Genomic DNA, 20,103 nt, shown 5'->3' on the forward strand with positions numbered 1-20,103 from the left:
AGGCTAAACTCATAATTCCAGTTTCTAATCTTTAAGTGTCAATTTTAGCCGCACAGTTTGTTGGTCCATTAATAAAAGGGGCTGATACTATCCCAGGCAGAATTTTGTTAGAATATTCTTTTCAATTTAATTTCATAGTAAAGGGTTGAGGGGAAATTACAGGAGACCAACCAAGTTTATTCAGTTCAGGTCAGAACCAAAATGAATGAAAAAAGGGAGAAACCCAGACAGACTGGAGCAATAAAAGTCATGCTATGCAGATTAATGACCACCTAGACAAGAGGGAACATGACAAAGTTGTGCAGAATTTTGTTTTTGTAGAAAAATATGTACAATAATTATAACCTCTAGGACTGAATTTGAAGCCAGTTGAAGGAGAAGTCCCCCAAAAACACTCCAAAAATGAGTACATTCCAGTGAATTTCAATGTTAAAATTTCTAATTATGTCTAATTTTACAGTTGCTTCTTTAAAAAAAAAAATTATTTCTATGAGTTCCATAAGGTGGTGGATTTAAAAAAAATGTAACTAATTGAAATCTCATATAACCTTAAATTTTTCTCTATTATGGAGGTGGTTGCTTTGACTAACAGGCATTTTTAATACAATTATCTGACAAATAATGTGACTTGCTCTGCGGTTAGCAGCCAAAGCAGTACCGAGATGGTGTGGTAGTAGAACATACAGTGGTGAGGCAGCAAAAAGGCTGCTAATGTTAGCAGGCTCAAGTTAAATCTGTTTATCTTCAATTCCTTACTGTCCCAGTGTCAACAGCAGTGTCAACCTACAATTTTACAAATCATTAAAATTCTCATATCTTTCAGGTGGGGGACTCAGGGGGACTTTACCACAACTCACCCTCTGCCTTCAGTTAAAGTGAAGCTCTTCCTAGAGAGCACCAGGGTCTTAGCTTTGGATGACAAGGAGCTGGGCAAGGTGAATAAACCTACAACCTATTATTCTGGTTTATTAAAGTATATTTAGTGTATAATGTTTAGTAGATAATATTTACTTGTTTAGAAAAGTTCTCTATATAAACATAATTAACTACATTCAAATGATCAAAATGAAAATAGTTGTATAATTTAGTCTGCATTAGTTACATTGTCATTTTAGGCGTTGTGTTATTGATAATAAATGTGACTTTAGATACAACATTTCTTCAATTTCATTTCTCTGTTGTGAGTTTGTTTTTTTAATTTCCAAACTTCGATAATGAATTGATATTTTTCTCCAGGTTGTCCACATTTATAAATGAGTATAGTGTGAAACATTTATCAAAGTTGTTTGAAACTTTGATACAACCTTAATGTTGTATCAAAGATGTTTTTTTTGCTCAGAAACTTGGGTGACTGCTAAGTGAACCAGATACTTTTTTTTAACCCTTTGACCACAATAGGCTGATTGGGTAATGTTGTCACCCTGCTGGGCAGCAGATGGGCAGGCAACATGGACACCCAAGATTGTGAATGCGGTAACTTTTGAAATTTTGAAATTGGTACCATAGGTGTATGTGTTAGAGGGCTGTGGGTACCAAGACTTCCTAAGACTTCGCCTGACAATCAGGAATTGAAGAAACACTAGACAAGGGGGGAAAAAAAGTCCAGTTACCTAGCATTTCCAGATAAACTATAACTGATAAGTCTGTACAAGCTACTGGCAGAGGGCCAAAAGTCTCTCAAAAGCAAAACAGGATCAGAATAATTTCAGAGGTCATGAAAAATTTGTTTGGAGCAAAGCAAGCCATCAGTGAAGGTTTAGAGAATTTGATTGGCAGGTGAGAGACATATTTTGTCAGACAACTCGAAGTTCTAAAAGCTTCAGATGTTATTTGTAATTTTGTAGAGCATTTGTGGTTCACACATATCTACAAGATCCAAACACGTTGTTGTTGTATACAAGTTAAATCCCGATTAAGCTGAATTCACAGTTCATTGTGTGTATGGAGGAGATAATTGAAGGTCAGGGAAGTCAAAGCACAGTGAAAACAATGACTGACGGTTGCTGGTTGGAAGTTTCTTATTTCTTCCAGACTATATGAATGAAACTTCTTACTGCATGAGAGCAGCTGTGATTGGTACATGTAAGCATGTGGTCAGGTGCCGATTTAGGGAATGCTTGATTTGCGTTTCCTTCCTGTTCTTTTGATGAAGCATGTGATTTCAATACTGCTTGAACATATTCATTTAATTTTGGGAAGTCGAAACAACGATCAAGATTAAAATTTTAACATTTAGTGTAGCCCTAGATAAATACTCAAAGAACTAATGCAGTCTCTCATATGTGGAGGGATTTCATGAAAAAATTGTGTAAGGTTTTTTAATAACTCCAAAACAAAAGGCCAGACGGACCAGTGAACAACTTAATTGTTGGCGAGGATGTGGTCATTGTTTGGCAGACCACTTGTCTTCTGAAGCTGTCCCATTCTTAGTAAAAAATAAAGAGACTATAACAAGGTATTGGCAAAAATCGTCAAAAATGAGCAGAGTACTCTTTGATCCAATGTTGTGAACTGCTCATCTCACAGAAAACAATGGGAAGAACCACTTATTTCCTCTGCACAAAGCATTTATAGCTTGTCATCCTTTCTACCTCCTCTCTTCCCTTACTGGACATTATATCTTCTGAGATGACAACTGGCGTCATGCACGGTGACATCCAACCACACAGTCCAGCCACACTTTATCATCCTCTCTCTATTGGACTTACACATACACACTTTAAAATCAAATGTTCTTTTATTCACTTACATAGGAATACTTACTTTTACTTTTTTCTTTAAATCTCTGGGTTTGCTCATCACAATATACTCAATACAGTTTCTTTTATTAAATCATACATTCAAAAGGTCAGACATTCTTTTACATGAGTTGCTCCTTGGTGTCACTCACTCACACATTCCCATCTTTTTCTCATAACCACTCTCTCACAGCCTCCGAAGTTATCTTTGCATCACACAACTTATCAATTACTTTGAATCGAACCACAATTTACAAAAACATTATGCTTTATTAAATAAGACTCGAGACCATAAATTTAGTAGGAACTGTTAAATAGGTCTTTACTGCGGTTTTAGGTCAGGAAGCTGAGGGCTATTTTCCCATAGACTTCTATACATTGTACTCTTTTTTTTTTTTTTTTTTTTTTTTCTTTTTTTTTTTTTCCCTGATCTATTTCTCCATTCCTACCTCTCAGGTAATCCTGAACCCAACCAACAATGGACCAAAGCACACAGAGTTCCATCGTATGATTGTCCCCAAGAACAGCCAGGACACAGAGCTGAAAATCAAACTTGCTGTCCGCATGGACAAACCTCCCAACATGAAGCACAGCGGGTGAGTCACATGCTATATCCTGTTTCTTTTTTCTTTTTTGGGGGGCGGGGTTTCAGTTGGGTCTTTTTTTTTTTTTCCAAAGTTTTTTACTTCAGTGCTTGACAGTTGGATAGCAAAGAAGTCACAGCCCAGCCCAAGTTTGTAAATGTAATGACTCAAGAAGGAAGTGACTTGACACCATAGGTCTGTCTACTAAAAATCTCTGACAAGTTCAATGCTTGATCTTGTGAATGCGATAACTTGAGACGGGAGTCACCTAGGATTTTCAAAATGATACCAACATGTTTAGTGAAACATTCGAACCCTGATGACCTTGACATCAGAAGTCAAGTTTTCTGAGGAGGATTTTGAAATTGGTATCATAGGTTTATTTCCTAGGAGACTGAGGGTGATCACTCTAGGCTTACGTCCTTCATCTCTATGGAAATAAAACAGTTGTGGCTCGGAGTGTAAAAAAAAAAAAAAAAATCAAAAATATATTTTCTGCAGTATAGTAGAGTTATAATGTCATAAAATATTAAAATAAAAAACAAGTGCATGATGGTATCAATCAAACTTAATCACTGTTGCGTGTTTGTAACAAACAAACAAATGGGGTAGTTTGTGGTTAAAGATGGACTAATGTTTTGTTTTTGTTGTTGTTTTTTTTAATCTATTATTTATTGCTCCTTTCTTTAATGTCTGTTAACTCTGTGAAGGCAGCACTTGAGTCCACAACAAATTTCCCTAAGGGGACAATAAAGTATATCATACTGTAGTATGGTCAAGTAATTGGATTCAGGCAGCAGTGTCTGAGGTATGCCATTGTACAAAACACTTGCAGAATTTAATCAGGAATACTGCCACACCACATTGGGATAAATAGATTTTAAAGAAATATCACATTGCTATGCTTTGTTCTTTCTTTCTTTCTGAACATATGTCACAAATATATGTTCATTGAGGAAGGTTTTATTTTGGTTTTTTTATCAACATTTTTTATCATGGTTGGTTTTCTCAATGGCAACTAAAATTAGGGTCACTATTATTTTAAAATATTTCTGTGTAGGACCTGTTTGAGTTGTTGCTGTGTAGTTTTTATTTTAACCAGAAGATGGAAGCAAATTCTAATTTTCCAACCTGCAAGTGTTGCTGAAAGAAATATTTATTTTCTTTTAACATTTCATCTCTCAATTGAAGAGTTCATTTTTTAAAATATATTGTATGGAGTCAGGTTTTTTTTTTCTTCAAAATTTACAGTAATAATTAGAATTGGTTTTAAACTAACAGTTTTAAATTCAAATTTCCTTGGAAAAGATGATGCAGAGTCTATGGTCTCAGCAGTTTTCAGTGTTTCCACTCTTTGTGGAAAAAAACAAACAATCCGATGGACAATCTGACTTCATGTAACTAAATTCTGATGTATTTTCAGTTAGATAAGCGGAATGAGTCACACCTCTCATTTTGACTCATGGTTTATGACTCAGGCAGAAGCGTGGTTTGTCTAAAAATTCTAAGGTCTGTGTTTGCTTTCCAATTCCAGTCTACAAGTCAAAGCATCCTTGGGCGAGATACTGAACCCTAAGTTGCTCATGATGTATCCTTCAAATTTTAGGCGCTTAGGTATAGAAGAAGCACTTGTATGAATGTGTATGTGAATGAGTCTTGTGTATGAATGAGCCTCACACATCTAATGAGCCTCCCGCAGGAGCCGACAAACGGTTCTGTTCATCACAGTAACAATGTGGGAGTCGGGCAGTTTTAATAATTGACTGGCTGGTTGGTAACTGCACTCCATCTGTAGCCTTCTTGGTTTACACAAGGGGTCAGTATCGGTCTCTCTGTTACTTCTGTCTCTCTGGTCCATGTTCAGCTCTTCTCTTTGTTGGTTTTCTGGCATTTGATTTATTAAGGTTTTTGCTGTGCATGCTGCTTTGATGCTGTTCCACCAAGTAACTGAGGTCAATGTCTTACATGCTGCATTTCTGAGTTTTACCTATAAGATTATCAAAATAACTCCACACATGTCAATGAAATGAGTCCAACTGAAGCATTTCATTACTTCTCTTAAAGCAAAGAAAATATATAAAAATAGAAAAATTATTCTGTTAAAAGAGATTTTTCATTTGGCAGTGTTTTTGGGCTTAGGTTCAGACTGTAAAAAAAAAATACAGTAAAAAAGTAGTCAAAGTGAATTAAACTCGATTAGGAGACCAACAGATGCAAAAACACATTTGATGGTCAAAATAAAATGGGCAGGAATACAGATGAAGCAAACAAAATGGAAATACTTTATTTAAATCCCCAAACGTTGATTCTGTTCATCTGGACGTAGCGTTTTCTTTATTTCAAATGTGTTTTTGTATTTTATGTGAACAGTAGAAGAAAACCAGCAGTCTACACTCATTTATCATAAATATGATTCGGTCTTGTCTTAAAGTCAAATGTTTGACTGTGTGTGTGTGTGTGTGTGTGTGTGTGTGTGTGTGTGTGTGTGTGTGTGTGTGTGTGTGTGTGTGTGTGTGTGTGTGTGTGTGTGTGTGTGTGTAAACAGAGCTGCTGATTTCAGCCCGCAGGCACACACACCAAGAACAAAGTTATTTTATGAAAAATGTCACTTTGCTCAGATTCTCCCAGTGAAACCAGTTAATTTGCTAAAATCTGATTTTCTTATAATCTAACATGTATTCATTATTTTATGGCAGATATATATATTTTTTATCTGTCATTTGTTACAAACAAATATAAGTTGACCGTAGGCATCTGTGTTAGTTTTAAAACATGAACACATCATTTTCTAAAAATATTTTTTTCTTATTTTAAAAAGGAAATGTCTTCGTATTCTCCACATCACTATAAATTGTATAGTGTGAAACAGTATTGATTAATTACTAACTATAAATAACTGACACTTTTTATTTAAATAAGAAAAAATTTTTTTTTGATGCTTTCTTTCTCCCTAAAAATCATCTCTCCAGGAGGCAAAGTATCTCTTTTTTTATTTGTGCTGAAATGAAGTCTATTACAAACTCATTAATGCTGTTGCGGATAATCTGTTCTATTACTTTGTCTTAAAGTATGTCTTTTTTCTTACAGTTTTTTAAATCGCAGCAAATCTGCTACGGTTATAACCAGATTTAGACACAAAAACTTTCTTCATTGTTGTAACATTGGTTCTTTTATTTCAAACAAATGGCGCCTAATATATAAATACAATGAGGAAAAACTGTAGTTGCTCAGTGTGTCGACAGACTTTAAAACCCTCAGAGTCTAAATGTCTGGCTAAATGACCAGTTTAAGATGGATGTTTTTGTGCTGTGAGGACTGTTAAATGTCTGCAGTGAACTTTTTGGCATCAGCCGTCCATCTCTTTGGATCCTTGCAGCTGAAGGATGTTTGAAACAGCAGGAAGGAGCAGGACTGACAACCAAATAATTTTCACAAGTGGCTGGCGAACAGTGCCACATGTTAACCTGGAGTCATGCAGAATGGCCCAGATTCTCCATCCAGACACACCACAGCCTTGACTGGAGGCCTTTTCTTTAAGGGCAGGCATCAGGGCTGAAGAAAGAGGTCTCGCCATGGATTGATTTTCCTCACTTGCACTTGCCTGTATCCCACGCTTTAGGAGGCCCAGGAGCAGCCATTGATTGAGAGGCCATGCTGGTCATTCTTCCATTTTGAGCTGCTGTTGTTGTCATGGCCTCTTTCAGCTCAAAACTCATTACTTTAGTTTCACTTTAGATAAAAAATAATTGTTACTAATAATTTGGTGTCATATTGTGATATGAGACATAATAAAAAATAATATCAAAATAATGATTTGGTACAAAGAGGCTCACAAAAGCTTGTAAATATTTTAAATGTAAATGTAGTTTTTGTTCTTTTATGTTTTGTTTTTCTTGGGGCGGGTTGCATTAAAACACTATACTAACCTTTTATCTGAAGCAGGAGGAAAATGAATATGTCAAGCAAAACAACAGTTTCTCAGTTTCTCCTGAAGTTGTGTATTTCTATACTTGGTTTTTTGTCATTTGTACCTACAAGCTTCAAGAACAGTAATAGTAACCTGTTTTTCCTTCATTTATTGGTGAATTGAAAGAGATATCTACCTAAATGTAAGACGACACTGCCTGCACCCAAGGCAGCAGTCCAAAATCCAAAGAGTGACTGACTTTAAAGGTTAGTTGTTTATCCAAATTAATGCATTTGACATTCAAATTTATTAAACTACAAGAAAAGAAAATAAGTATGCTCTTTTATTTTAGAAAATACAAAAACTCCTGTGGAGCTCCACAAATCCATTTCACATTTGACAAAACAGTCTTTCCTCAGGACCCCTTTAGTGGCTCTTCTGGATCTTTCAGTGATATTGCATGATCTTTATCAGCTGCTGGAAAACTTCAAAAGCTTTTTAACTCTTCAGTGTGAGACTTGGGTTGCTGTTTGAATTAGAGATGACAAGCTATATGTCAAATATTTTGAAAGTGCATCCTGTAGGCCAGTAGCAGCCCTTGGTAACATTTTGTAAATGATAGATGGACTGGTTCCTATATAGCGCTTTTCTACTCTGACTGAGCACTAAAAGCACTTGTGTGGTGTGTGTGGGCATGAAAAAGAAAGAAAGAGTAAACCATAACACTCTGCACAAAGTAGGACTTCTCAAAATTTTGCTGACATTGTTGGTGAGCACAAAACACGATGAACCAAATACTACAGACCATTTAAAGAACAAGAGTCATAAGGGTTTCTACTACTTAATGAGGAAAAAAGTAATTTTGCTTGTTTTTGTGATTTAGAGGACCACATACATTTTTAAAAATCCACTGCAAGCACAGTTCATCAGGCAAAATGCCTCAGAGTATTTTTTTATTCTCAAGAATATCTTTATTTAATTTGAGCAGAGTCTGTGAGTCTTTCAGTTTAAGAGATAAGTGGGTTAAGTTTTATGCAAATTTCTCACCTTGGAAAAAATATTTTCTACATGATTGTTAGTAAAACTGACAAATTGGGTTAAATAGTTTAAAATGGATGTAAATCCATTTTAGGCAGGACTATTACATATGATTAATTTATTTGTAACTATTCCAACTGCTTTAAGTACCCATCAAAATAACTCTAATCTAGTCTCATTTTAGCCAGCTTATTTAGCTAGCTAAAATGAGACTAGTCATCTGTTAAATTAGTGTGTGAAACACAGTACCGTACATGAAGTTCACTTATACTTTTACAGGAAAAATGTTTTTTAAAAAAGCAATCAGTAACTCATTGTCTTTCTTTGTGCTTCAGATACCTGTACGCTATGGGACAGAGGGTCTGGAAACGCTGGAAAAAAAGATATTTTGTTCTTGTCCAGGTATGAAACTGGTGAGACGCTGCTCAGATGAATTTGTAAGCTGTGACTGATATGGACAGAGGTGTAATACAGCAGCAGCAAAGTGTTGACATTTGAAGGATCTGATTCAAGCAGCGTTTTGGTAGGATGCAGCAGTCACATATGAAAGCTTCAGCCTTCATAGGAAACAGGTTGTCTCAATTCCTTTGACACTTTTTTTTTTTTCAACTTAAGCTGACATTAACTTTCTGAGCATTTGAGGCACATGGGGCAGATTCTTGCAAATCTACCCCATGCTTTTGTGACAGTCTACCCCCACGAGCTTGTAACGTCCTCAGATATTGTTTCTCTGCACCTGGAATCAAATGTTTAAAGGCTGTTCATATTTAATGATGGCTGGTAGTAAACACTGTGTAGCCAAAGTGGACACAATGACATTGCCCACTGGTTTGTGAAGACTTGAGTTTGCTGTTACCGTCTTTTTGAAATCAGATGTGACAGTCTGAATATATCATAATCTTAACAAGTTCATTGACATGATTCATATTTAACAGTCATTGTGTAGCCCTAACACTAAATTTTACATTTTTTAGCACGTTTTGTGGGACCGCAAAGAAAATGAACCTTTCATGTCTGTGGACTGTGTGTGTGTGTGTGTGTGTGTGTGTGTGTGTGTGTGTGTGTGTGTGTGTGTGTGTGTGTGTGTGTCTGTTTTTGATTGCTCATGAATTTGTGTCGCTGTCCTGCAGGTTAGTCAGTACACATTTGCAATGTGCAGCTATAGAGAGAAGAAGGCTGAGCCTCAGGAGCTGATGCAGCTGGAGGGCTACACAGTGGACTGCTGTGAGCCTCAGCCAGGTAGACATGAAAAAGAAATTGTTTGAGATCTGACCATCTGAGTGAAACTTGGTTAAAACAATAGCACGATAGATTCTGATCTACTTGAAACTGAGTGTGTACAAAGAATAAAGTTATTGGAGCCAATAAAATAATTAAAACAACTCTGATTTATGGAATTGTACTAATCTCCCCGAAACTCTGTCAAAAAAGCTGTTTAAATGTTACGTTTAAATGCAATTTTTATAATTTTTGTTGTGTTATCTGTTTCTCTGCTAAATTTTGTTCATAACCATGTTCTCTATTTTGAAGATTACATTACAGACTTTTCAATATCTCACTTTTGAGAAGAGTAGGGAGTACAGATTTACTGACCAGTTTAAAAAGAAATTAATTATAAATCATCAAGAAATGATTTAATCCAGTTCCAATCCAGTTTTATTTATAAAGCACTTTAAAATACCCAGCACAGGAACAAAGTGCTGTACAGAAAATACATTTATTTAATGGATTTAATGGAATATGATGAAATTGTCACAAAGTAAGATTTGGATGTGCTTATTTTTCAATATTCTGCCCTTTAACATTCACTTCTTTTATCTCCTCTTTAGGTCTGCAAGGTGGTCGGGTTTTTTTTAATGTGTTGAAAGAAGGCGATTTGGTGATGTTTGCTTGTGATGATGAGCAGGAACGGGTGCTGTGGGTCCAGGCCATGTACCGAGCAACTGGACAGTCCTACAAACCGATCCTCCACCCCCAAAACAAAACCCCAAACTGCAGAGGAGGAAACCAAAAACCGACATCCCCCATCAGTAAGTTCAGCTTCTCACTCGATCTGTTTTGATTATCTGAATGTCATTGAAGAAATGAAAAGCAGCAAACTACAGAAAGTGTTCTAATAGCTTTTAAAATCAAACAGTGTTTATTGGGAAAGGAACTACAACTGTAAAACACAGAGTTCAGGTGCATAGTTACATATTCTGTTGAATGCTTCTGCCTGCAATCTTTATTTATCTATAGAGACTTGGCAGAACCTGAGTGATTGTAAGTTGTTGTTTTCTAAGTTTTAGTGTAGTCTTTATTATTGTGGTTGCTCTTAAATGGAAACCATTAGAAAACCTTTAGTTTTCTTTTATTTTAGTGAAATCAAAACTGTAACCGGAACCATTTGTTATGTATAAAAGCAGGTCAGTTACAAATCTTTCTCTTGAGAGATAAATCCCAAATTTTCTTGATGATTTTTGTCGCATTCCCATAATTTACTTCCTAACAGTGAAGCAGGTTGGTAGGAATGTAAATTTTTTTATGTACCAGGTCCGACACAAGAAAAGTTTACGGTATAAGTATTGTAATAATAATAGTAATAATAATAACAACAACTACTTTTGTTTAAAAGCGCCTTTCAAGACACCCACGGACACTTAACAATAAAATAAAACACAGCAAAACAATGACAAAATGAATAATAATAATAATACAAAGATTATTATTATTATTGTTATTGTTATTATTATTGTTTTTGTTGTTGTTATTATATTAGAGTCACATTAAGAAAAAAATAGATTCTTGATCATTTTGAGAATAAAGTCAAAATTTTCATATTAAAATTGAAAATCTATTTTGAGAAAACATTTGTATTTGCATCTCCAGAAAAAAGTCAGAATGTGGAGATCACAGCTGTTTTTTCAGGAGAAACTTCCACGGTTGCTATACCCTGTCAATTAATTAAATCCCACTTCAGAAAATGTTTTAGTAGCAATAAAGGAAATGATTTGTCTTTTACCACATAAACGATGTGGTGTATGTATAAGGGCATTGAAAAGATGGTTGGAGTAAGCTGCATCTGTTGAGATGGAAAAACACAGAAACAAGGAAGAGTTTGTGTTTTTCAAAATGAAGTGGCTGGTAAAGGACAAATGCAAGGTTATCAATAGTTACACCCTCATGCAGCAAAGAGGTTGTGTGTTGTGTCAGACCACTGATCAATTTGTTTTATTAAGTCATCTACACAAGGCGTTTTGTAGAGGGTGCAGCAGTCGAGACAGTTTGTTCTGAAACAGTAACTGTAATCTGCTCATAATTGGATGTGCGGATTACAGATTACAGTCGAAAATACAATTACAACTTTTTTCTCAAAATAGTATTTTAACTTTATTCTCAAAATTATCAATAATATTTTTTCTTAATGTGGCCCTAGTGCACCTTCATACAAGTTTATTATACTATACTATTATACTAATTTGTCAGAATACTGACAAATTAACAGTTTGACATGCACAACGTTACCATCATGTATCCTGAGATTACCATTATATAGCATTTCAGTGTTTTAGCACCAGCACTGCTATAGAAAGCTCACAGCAGCATTGTGTTCCTTGGTTCAGTCATACAATACAATACAATATAATACAATTGGATTATGCAATTATTTCCTCGATAGCTCATAGTATTACATTAGCACAGCCTTATCCTGGGGTTGTTTTGGTACTCTGTAGTCAGCCTAATGGAAAACAGTTTGATGGAAGAGAAACGGCACCTTTTTAGCATCAGGTTATGTTAAAAAAAAATACTCAAAGCTCCAAAGAACAACTTGAAGACCAAGGAGTGCTGACTGTAGTGGGCTTTCCTGACATTACTAGAAGCTCTTTGGAACTTTTCTAGATCATGCTTGAATCCATGTAGCTGGATTGTGAAATCAAATCTTTATTAGCAGTCCCACACACTTTGTATCTTGCTGTTTGTGCATTACAAGCTGGACTCTGTTGAAGCCTGCAGACCAAATCTGAAGAGTTTGATATCACTGTATGTTTTTCTAATATTTGGTCCTGACAGTCTTTAATTTAAAGTAATTCTTTCCTTTTTTTTTTTTTTTCTCATCCACTGCCATCCTTTTTCCATAACACGTTTTTATTGCGATATTGCTCCCTTCTTTCCGCTGTACACAGTGTGAAGAGTTTTTCATTACAGAACACCAATCAGACAGTAGGTTCTAAGATTGTGTTTTTTGTTTGGAGAGGGTTTCATGTTCACATGCTGATTGGTTCTGTATCTCACACAGTCACACAGCAAGAGTCAGATCGAAACTGCTTAACAGCATTGTAGGTCATACTACTGTGAGAGAGGAAAAACAAACACAACATATGGTAAAGATGGAAGGAAGAGAGTATGAAGACAAAATTAAACGGTGACACCTTTCTCTTTAATACATCACATACTGTTCATCCATTTTCTTGCTGTGTTCTCATTTTCTTGAAATGACTTCCTCCTTTTTTCTTAACATGACACAGTAATAAATGTAGCCTATTTTCAGGTCTGGAGGCCAGTATCACTGAATTAGAGACTCGCTTCGCACCCTTGAAAAACCCAGTGCTAGCCAGGCTCCTGTGGCCGGTGCAGTCAAAGGTGTCGTTGGCCCCGTTAGCTCTACCCCAGCAGATTGTCCCAGGAACACAGGATGGCTGGGTGATGGTGAGGAGGACTCATAGTCTTAAAAAGAAGCCCCTGGTACACCACCAACCCATTCGTGTGTTTCACCACTTTTCCCCACTCAGCGATACACCCACCACAGATCAAACTAGTAGTTGTTGATTCTGTTCTGAGACATGTGAAGCTAGAGACACCAGCAACCATAGTCAGTTATCTTCCAGCGGCCAGAGCAGGCAACATTGAGGGAAATTTAAAACTGGCTAAGGGTAAATTTAAATTCAGTAAAATTATGATTCACGTCAGCAGTGAATACGTCAGTCAGAGGTCATTAAAGTTAATATTGAACTTGTGTGTAACTTGTAACCTGCATGCCAACACTATGTCAGACTCTGTGGTTTTCTCTGGTCCTCTCCCCAATCAGACCAGGAGTGACATGTTTAGCCGCATGTTCTCCTTAAATTGCTGGCTGTCTGAGTGGTGTCCAGAAAACGATGTTGGCTTTTTTTTTAGATAATTGGGGAAACTTTCTAGAGATAATCTGGTCTTGTTAGGAGAGACAGCATCCATCCCACTTTGAATGGTGCAGCTCTTATCTCTATTATATATATTATATGGCCAAATTCATTAAACGCCCCAAAACGTGACCATCCAGAGTTGGGACCAGGAAGCAGAGTTGCAGTCTTAGATGCCTCTCTGCAGCTTCTCTTCTCCTGTTATCCCCCCAAAACCCCATACCCTTAGAGGCTGTATCAGCTTCCAAACGGATAAAAACATTACAGTGGTATTAATGGTTGGCTTGCTATTAATAGTTAACAATTAACGAGTAATGACTTCATGAATTTCTTTACAAATAAAATTTTAACGATTAGAGGAAAGAATCACTGATAATGATCTCATAGATGTAACATTATCTACGGCTACTTTCAGTACCACTGATATTCATTTAGTCTTTTTCACCAATTAATCTTTCTAAATTAACTTCAGTAATTACTTCCTCCAAACCATCAAAGTGTCTTTTAGACCCCATTCCTACAAGACTGCTCAAAGAAGTTCTACAATTAATTAATGCTTCAATCTTAAATATGATCAACCTACCACTAATAATTGGCTATGTACCATAGGCCTTTGAGCTGGCAGTAGTTAAACCATTAAAAAAAAGCCATCTCTTGACCCAGCAGTCTTATCTCTAACCTTCCTTTTATCTAAAAAAATCTTGAAAGAGTAGTTGTGAAACAGCTAACTCATCATCTGCTGAGAAATAGTTTATTCATAAGATAAGATAACCTTTATTAGTCCCACTCGTGGGAAATTTGTTATGTCACAGCAGAAAGTGGACAGTGCAAAGTTACAGTAGCAAAAATTAAGAAAAACACTGGAATAGGACAATATAATAAGAATAACATACTATATACAATAGAATAAAATACAACGTTGTCAGAAAAAGAGAATTGCACTTAGTGTTATTGCACATGTGTGGATGTGGGTGTTTGATCAGCTGCAAAGTCCTTGTTGTGGAGTCTGACAGCAGTGGGGAGGAAAGACCTGCAAAATCTCTCCGTCCCACATCATGGGTGCCGCAGTCTGCCACTGAAGGAACTGCTCAGTGCTGTCAGAGTCTCTTGCATGGGGTGGGAGATGTTGTCCAACAAGGATGACAGCTTAGCCACCATTCTCCTGTCACTCACCACCTCCTCTGGGTCCAGAGGGCATCCTAGAACAGAGCTGGCCCTTCTGATCAGCCTGTTCAGTCTCTTTCTGTCCCCAGCAGAGTTGTTGCCACCCCAGCAGACCACACCGTAAAAGATGGCTGAGGCCACCACAGAGTCATAGAAGGTCTTCAGGAGTGGGCCCTTCACCCTAAAAGACCTGAGACTCTGTCCAGTCCAGTTTATCGTTCATATAAACACCAAGGTACCTGTAGCTATCCACAGCCTCAGTGTCCATACCTTGAATGTTCAGTGGTTGCAGTGGAGGATGTTTGTGCCTGCGGAAGTCTACCACCAGCTCCTTGGTTTTACTAGTGTTGATCTGGAGGTAGTTCTGCTGGCACCAGTCCACAAAGTCTTGGGTCAGTTAAGGGTACTCCCTGTCATCCCCATCAGTGATCATCAGGCCGACTATTGCAGAGTCATCAGAGAACTTCTGCAGGAAGCACTGGGTGGAGTTGTGGGAGAAGTCTGCAGTGTAGATGGTGAAGAGGAATGGAGCCAGAACCGTTCCCTGTGGGGCCCCCGTACTGCAGACAACCCTGTCCGACACACAGCCCTGAGTTCTCATGTACTGTGGTCAGTCGGTCCTGCTTGTCCTCAGTGCAGCGTTCGATACTGTCGGCCATAATATTCTATTAGAACAATTAGAGCACGCTGTAGGTATTACAGCTACTGCACTGCAGTGGTTTGTATCATATCTATCTAAGAGACTCCAATTTGTTCATGTAAATGGAGAGTCTTCTTTACACACTAAGGTTAGTGATGGAGTTCCACAGGGTTCAGTGCTAGGACCAATTCTGTTTACATTATACATGCTTTCCTTAGGCAGTATCATCAGAAGACATCAGCATACATTTTTACTGCTATGCAGATGACACCCAACATTATCTATCCACGAAACTAGATAACACACACCAATAAGTTAAACTGCAGGAATTTCTTAAAGACATAAAGACCTGGATGACCTCAAATTCTGTGCTTTTAAATTCAGATAAAACTGAGGTTACTGTACTTGTCCCTAAAAACGTCTTGTGGTCAAAAAACTTAATGAACCACTTGTCTTTTTCTGTATTTCCCTCATTGTTCTATTTAGATTTTTTGTCCTGTATTTATTTATTTTTCATCTTTTGTATAATTTTTCATTTTGACGTTTCTGTTTTACTCTTCCTTGACTGGACCTACAAACATTCTTTTTTTTAAACCTGTATATAGAAGACATGTCTACATTTTCAACCCCTCCCATGCCAGGTACTGTGAAATGAAGCTGATTATAGCTGTATTTATGTAATGTGGTGTGACTGCGGTCCATTCTCGCCACAGCTCGTTAGTGTTTAATGGAATAGATTGAAACGTCAATCGCGAGAGGTGCTGACACAGTGTTTGCAAAAGGAAATGGAAGGTGTCCCTGAAATAGCTCTTAACTGGGTGCAAAGTGTTGCTGTGTGTGTGAGCATGTTTGTGCGTAATGGGCTTGAGAGAAAGTCATTCTCACTTTAATAACGATCATAACTGTTAACCTGCATCTTCATTTCCAGTCGCCCTGCAGGTGTGCTTTTGATAAAAATCAATGTGGGGGTTACATTTCACTAATGACTGCATGTGAAATGGGTTATTACCATTAATAAAGTCACATTTGTTCTCTCTTGACTCCATGGAAATAGCTGCAATTTTTTTTAAACATGAGCGAGATGGTTTTGTTTTCTATTTGAAGGTTAATAACTCAGAGGTGAGACAATGAGAGCAGAGCCACAGTATCTTTTCTTTGTCTTTAGAACAGACAGCAGCATCAGATTTTATTGACTGGCATGTCAGATCTAATAATGAAGCTGTTTACACATGGAAGCTATGTCAGAGGCTCACACATATCAGCCTACTCACAGTTACTGTCCTGCTCCGTGAATCCACACTTTCTGTTTTCAGGGATAAACTGGTCATTTTATTTACCAGCTGATGCCCAACAGTTTTCTCACACTTAATGGTTTTCTGTGTAAAACCTTTAGATATTTGTGAATTCAGTCAGCAGTCTTTCATTGTTGCTTGTTCAGACTGGTTGAGACTGTTGCTGTATATATAATAGATGACTGTAGCCATTGTTATCTGTTGATTTAAAAAAAACAAAAACCCTGTTGTGGAACATCAGTCTGAGCGTTTCTGCTATTGCCATTTAAAACCATAGATCTGACTCAGAAACACAGGGGTTCGTTGGCTGACTATTGGGGACAATAACTTACATAATAATAAAACACATAATAATACATAATAATAATGTGGCTGTGGCTCAGGCTGGGGTAGCACAGGTTGTCTACTAATTGGGGAATTGTTGGTTCAATCCCTGAGTGCTCCAGTCAGCAGGATCCTTGGGCAAGATACTGAACCCTGAGTTGCCCCAAGGGTGAAATGTTCGTCAGAGTGTGAATGTTAGATATAAAAACAAATACTTGGGTAAATGAGACATGACGCTTTGAATTGCTGCAGTAGAAAACCATTATATAAGAGCAAGTTTATTTACCATTTACGAGATTAACTTCATGTTATAATAAGGGTTATTGAGCAGGGGTTGTCGAGCTGTTCATGATCCTTTTCCAATGATTATGTATGTGAGCTGTAAGTTGTTATGTAGTTGGGTCACTATGCCATAATCACTGAATTTGATTAGAATTCATTGGCTTCTTTAAAGTTGTCTGCATTTGTAAATGGTGACTAGAACTTGGAACATGAAGCCTTGGAGTGGATCTGTTATCTGCTAACCAAATATTCTGACTACAGTGAGAGCCCTAAATAATTCCAGTGCTAAGTGAACCCACTAGCTAATGGGTTACCAGACTTATCAGCAGTTAGACTTTCTGGAGAAGCCACACAAATGATACGAAGTATCATTTTCCCCGGAGAAATATAATGTATTTATATATTAATTGTTTTTATAGTGCTTTTCTGGTCTTACTGACCCCTCAAAGGACTTTGGACCACATGTCACGTTGTAACCGTTCATTTATACGGTATTTTATTCTGTAGGCTCTGAGCACTTTAACAACTGCACATCCATCAGCGATTTGGAATCACCAAATAAGATAACATGCATATCTTTGGACTGTGAGAGAAACCTGGAGCATGCAGACAACACCTACACAGGAACCAGGAACAATCTTGCTGTGAAGTGACAGTGTTAGCACTTCACTATCACTATTGTCCATATATTACCTATGCAAACATAGTACTTAAAAAAGCAAAACTGCCATTGTGCTGACTGTAAAATTAAAAAGGCTACAGTGTATATATAGTGGGGGAAATCCCCCCCTGCAGATTTTGCAAGTTTGCTCACTTACGAAGGAATGAACAGTAACTGATTTTTCTGGTAGTTTAATGAAGTGAGAATATCAATGAAAGTAGATTTGCATGTCAGTGAATGAAATAACTATTTGATTTTCAAGCAAAACAAGGGTTCCTAGGTTTTGGTCCCAGTGTCTTGAGTTTTTTGTTTAGTTTCCATATATCCTGTTTTTTTGTTGTTGTTGTTTTTTTTCCATGTATTGAGATTCTAAAGTTTTGTTTCTAGTTCTATTCTGGGTTATTAGGTGTGATTCATTCTTTGTTTTCGTTATCATGTTTCCCCTGTGTTCTCTGTGCTTTGTGTGGTTATCGTTTCTGTCCGGGTTTGTTGCTGTTGCATGTTAGTAGTCGTTTGTCTCCTGTGCTGGTATATAGTTATAGTCCTGTTGTCTTCCCATTCTGTATTCCTTTGTGTCCCAGTTTCATCTGCTTTTGTCCTTTTATCTTCCCATGTTCCCCGGCGTAGTGATCATGTTCTCCATTATCTTGAGTTACCCTTATTCCCCATTTGGTGACTGTCTGGTGTCTCTGTGTCTGTCAGTCATGTCTCCATGTTTGTTTACTACTTTCAATACCATTAATATTTATATAGACTCTTTCTCCAATTGAGCCTTCTGAGTTAACTTAATGGTCAACATATCTTTTAGACCAGCGGGTTGGGAAGTCCAGGCCTCAAAAATTCCTATTTCACTCAAGTTTCATCTAATGTTTTGTTTTGGGATTTTTGGATGATATTCTTTCTTTCTTTATCAAAATGAATCTACCATAAAAATTAGAAACTTCTCGTTTCTTAATAAATGAGCAACTTTACAAATATTTCCCCCACTGTAAGAAATAATGTGCATGTTTTACAGGTGCTCTAAGGCCTTAATATTTCGTTGTACCTCAGGAGAACATTAGTACCTGGAAGAAATTTCCAGACATTTTTTAGATATGTTAAAATGATCTTTTCTTTGCACGACACTGGAGTTACAATTTCCACTTCTAAATACCTGGGACACTGTACAATATGTAATTAAAAAGAGAATGCATGGATTTTGCAGATCTCATAAACCCATTTTGTTCATGTCATTTTGTTCATGAAACAGCCACCAAAACAAATTATGGCCAGGGCCATAACATCACAATAGAACATAGACAATATAACAAATATTTAAATTGAGACGTTTTACTATTTTGGTATAAACTAGTACCTCATTTTAAGGGCAGCTACACAGCAGGGATAGATGCAAGAAGAGGCTGGAAAAGTATATAGTACAGGAAAAAAAACAACTGGAGGAAGGTTGATTGGCAGACAACCAGTTTATTCTGGTAAAGTAAAGATGGGGCAAAGGTTCAGCAATTTCACAATAATGTTCCCTTTAACATAAAATTGCAAAGACTGATAATCCTGTTATCTGTAGTACGTAATATCCTCTAAAGACTCATGCGAAATCTCTGTGCCAAAGAGGTGAGACCAAAAAAAAAAAAAAAGGATATCAATGATTTTATAGGCTTGTAATGCAGTCTTAATCACTTTGTTTTATAAATGTTAACTCTCTAAAGCCTAACATGTTGCCAGACATGACACCAGACAAATGTTCTGCAACTTTCATTTTCAGCATCTCTTCTGTGAATGTCTGGCGCTGTAAAACTTGTAATTTCAACTGCCAAAGCAAATTAAATCTTTTTAAACAACAGATATTTCACCTGAATTCCTTCTGAAAAATTTGAACATGACAGTTGATGTCCTGGTTCATCTCCTGAACCATTTGCTCAATTGAAAGAATTTCACCAGTTCCTGAAAGCAGTGGCTCTGTGCTTTTCAGTGATATTAGGGTCATTACGGTAATCCTCGCCACATCCAAATCTCGGCAAATAACTCAGAAAACAACACAGCAAACCTGTAACATTTAATGAGTTAATTCATTTCAATTCATTTTATTTTAATTAACCTTTAGTTAAAAACAAGAACAAGAAACAATTCCATAACCTTAAAAAAATAGCTTTAAAGATATAGTACCGTACAAAACAGTACTTACACTCAGAAATAACATGGAATTCAGAAGTTTTTGCTTTTCTCTTAATTTGGAAAATATCTTTTACTGTGTGAGGAATTGTCTAAAAAGTTTAGTGGAGCTTTTATTGTGCATTTCCTTTTACCATGTATTTTTAAT

General features: G+C 36.8%; 1 protein-coding gene across 5 annotated transcripts in view; it reads left to right on the plus strand.

Annotated features, from left to right (window-relative positions):
* cadps2 (Ca++-dependent secretion activator 2) overlaps window positions 1–20,103 on the plus strand; it is a 142,545-nt gene that overhangs the window by 19,852 nt on the left and 102,590 nt on the right. For 3 of the 5 annotated variants that reach the window (XM_063480896.1, XM_063480897.1, XM_063480900.1), the window contains exons 7-11: window positions 824–935; window positions 3,195–3,334; window positions 8,603–8,669; window positions 9,398–9,506; window positions 10,097–10,306. In XM_063480896.1, coding sequence (XP_063336966.1) covers window positions 824–935; window positions 3,195–3,334; window positions 8,603–8,669; window positions 9,398–9,506; window positions 10,097–10,306 — 638 coding nt within the window. The remainder of the gene's footprint in view (window positions 1–823; window positions 936–3,194; window positions 3,335–8,602; window positions 8,670–9,397; window positions 9,507–10,096; window positions 10,307–20,103) is intronic. The other 2 variants (XM_063480899.1, XM_063480898.1) reach the window with 1 other exon arrangement.

Source organism: Pelmatolapia mariae, linkage group LG7 (genome assembly GCF_036321145.2).
Source record: "Pelmatolapia mariae isolate MD_Pm_ZW linkage group LG7, Pm_UMD_F_2, whole genome shotgun sequence".
In the NCBI taxonomy this organism is placed as follows: Eukaryota; Metazoa; Chordata; class Actinopteri; order Cichliformes; family Cichlidae; genus Pelmatolapia; species Pelmatolapia mariae.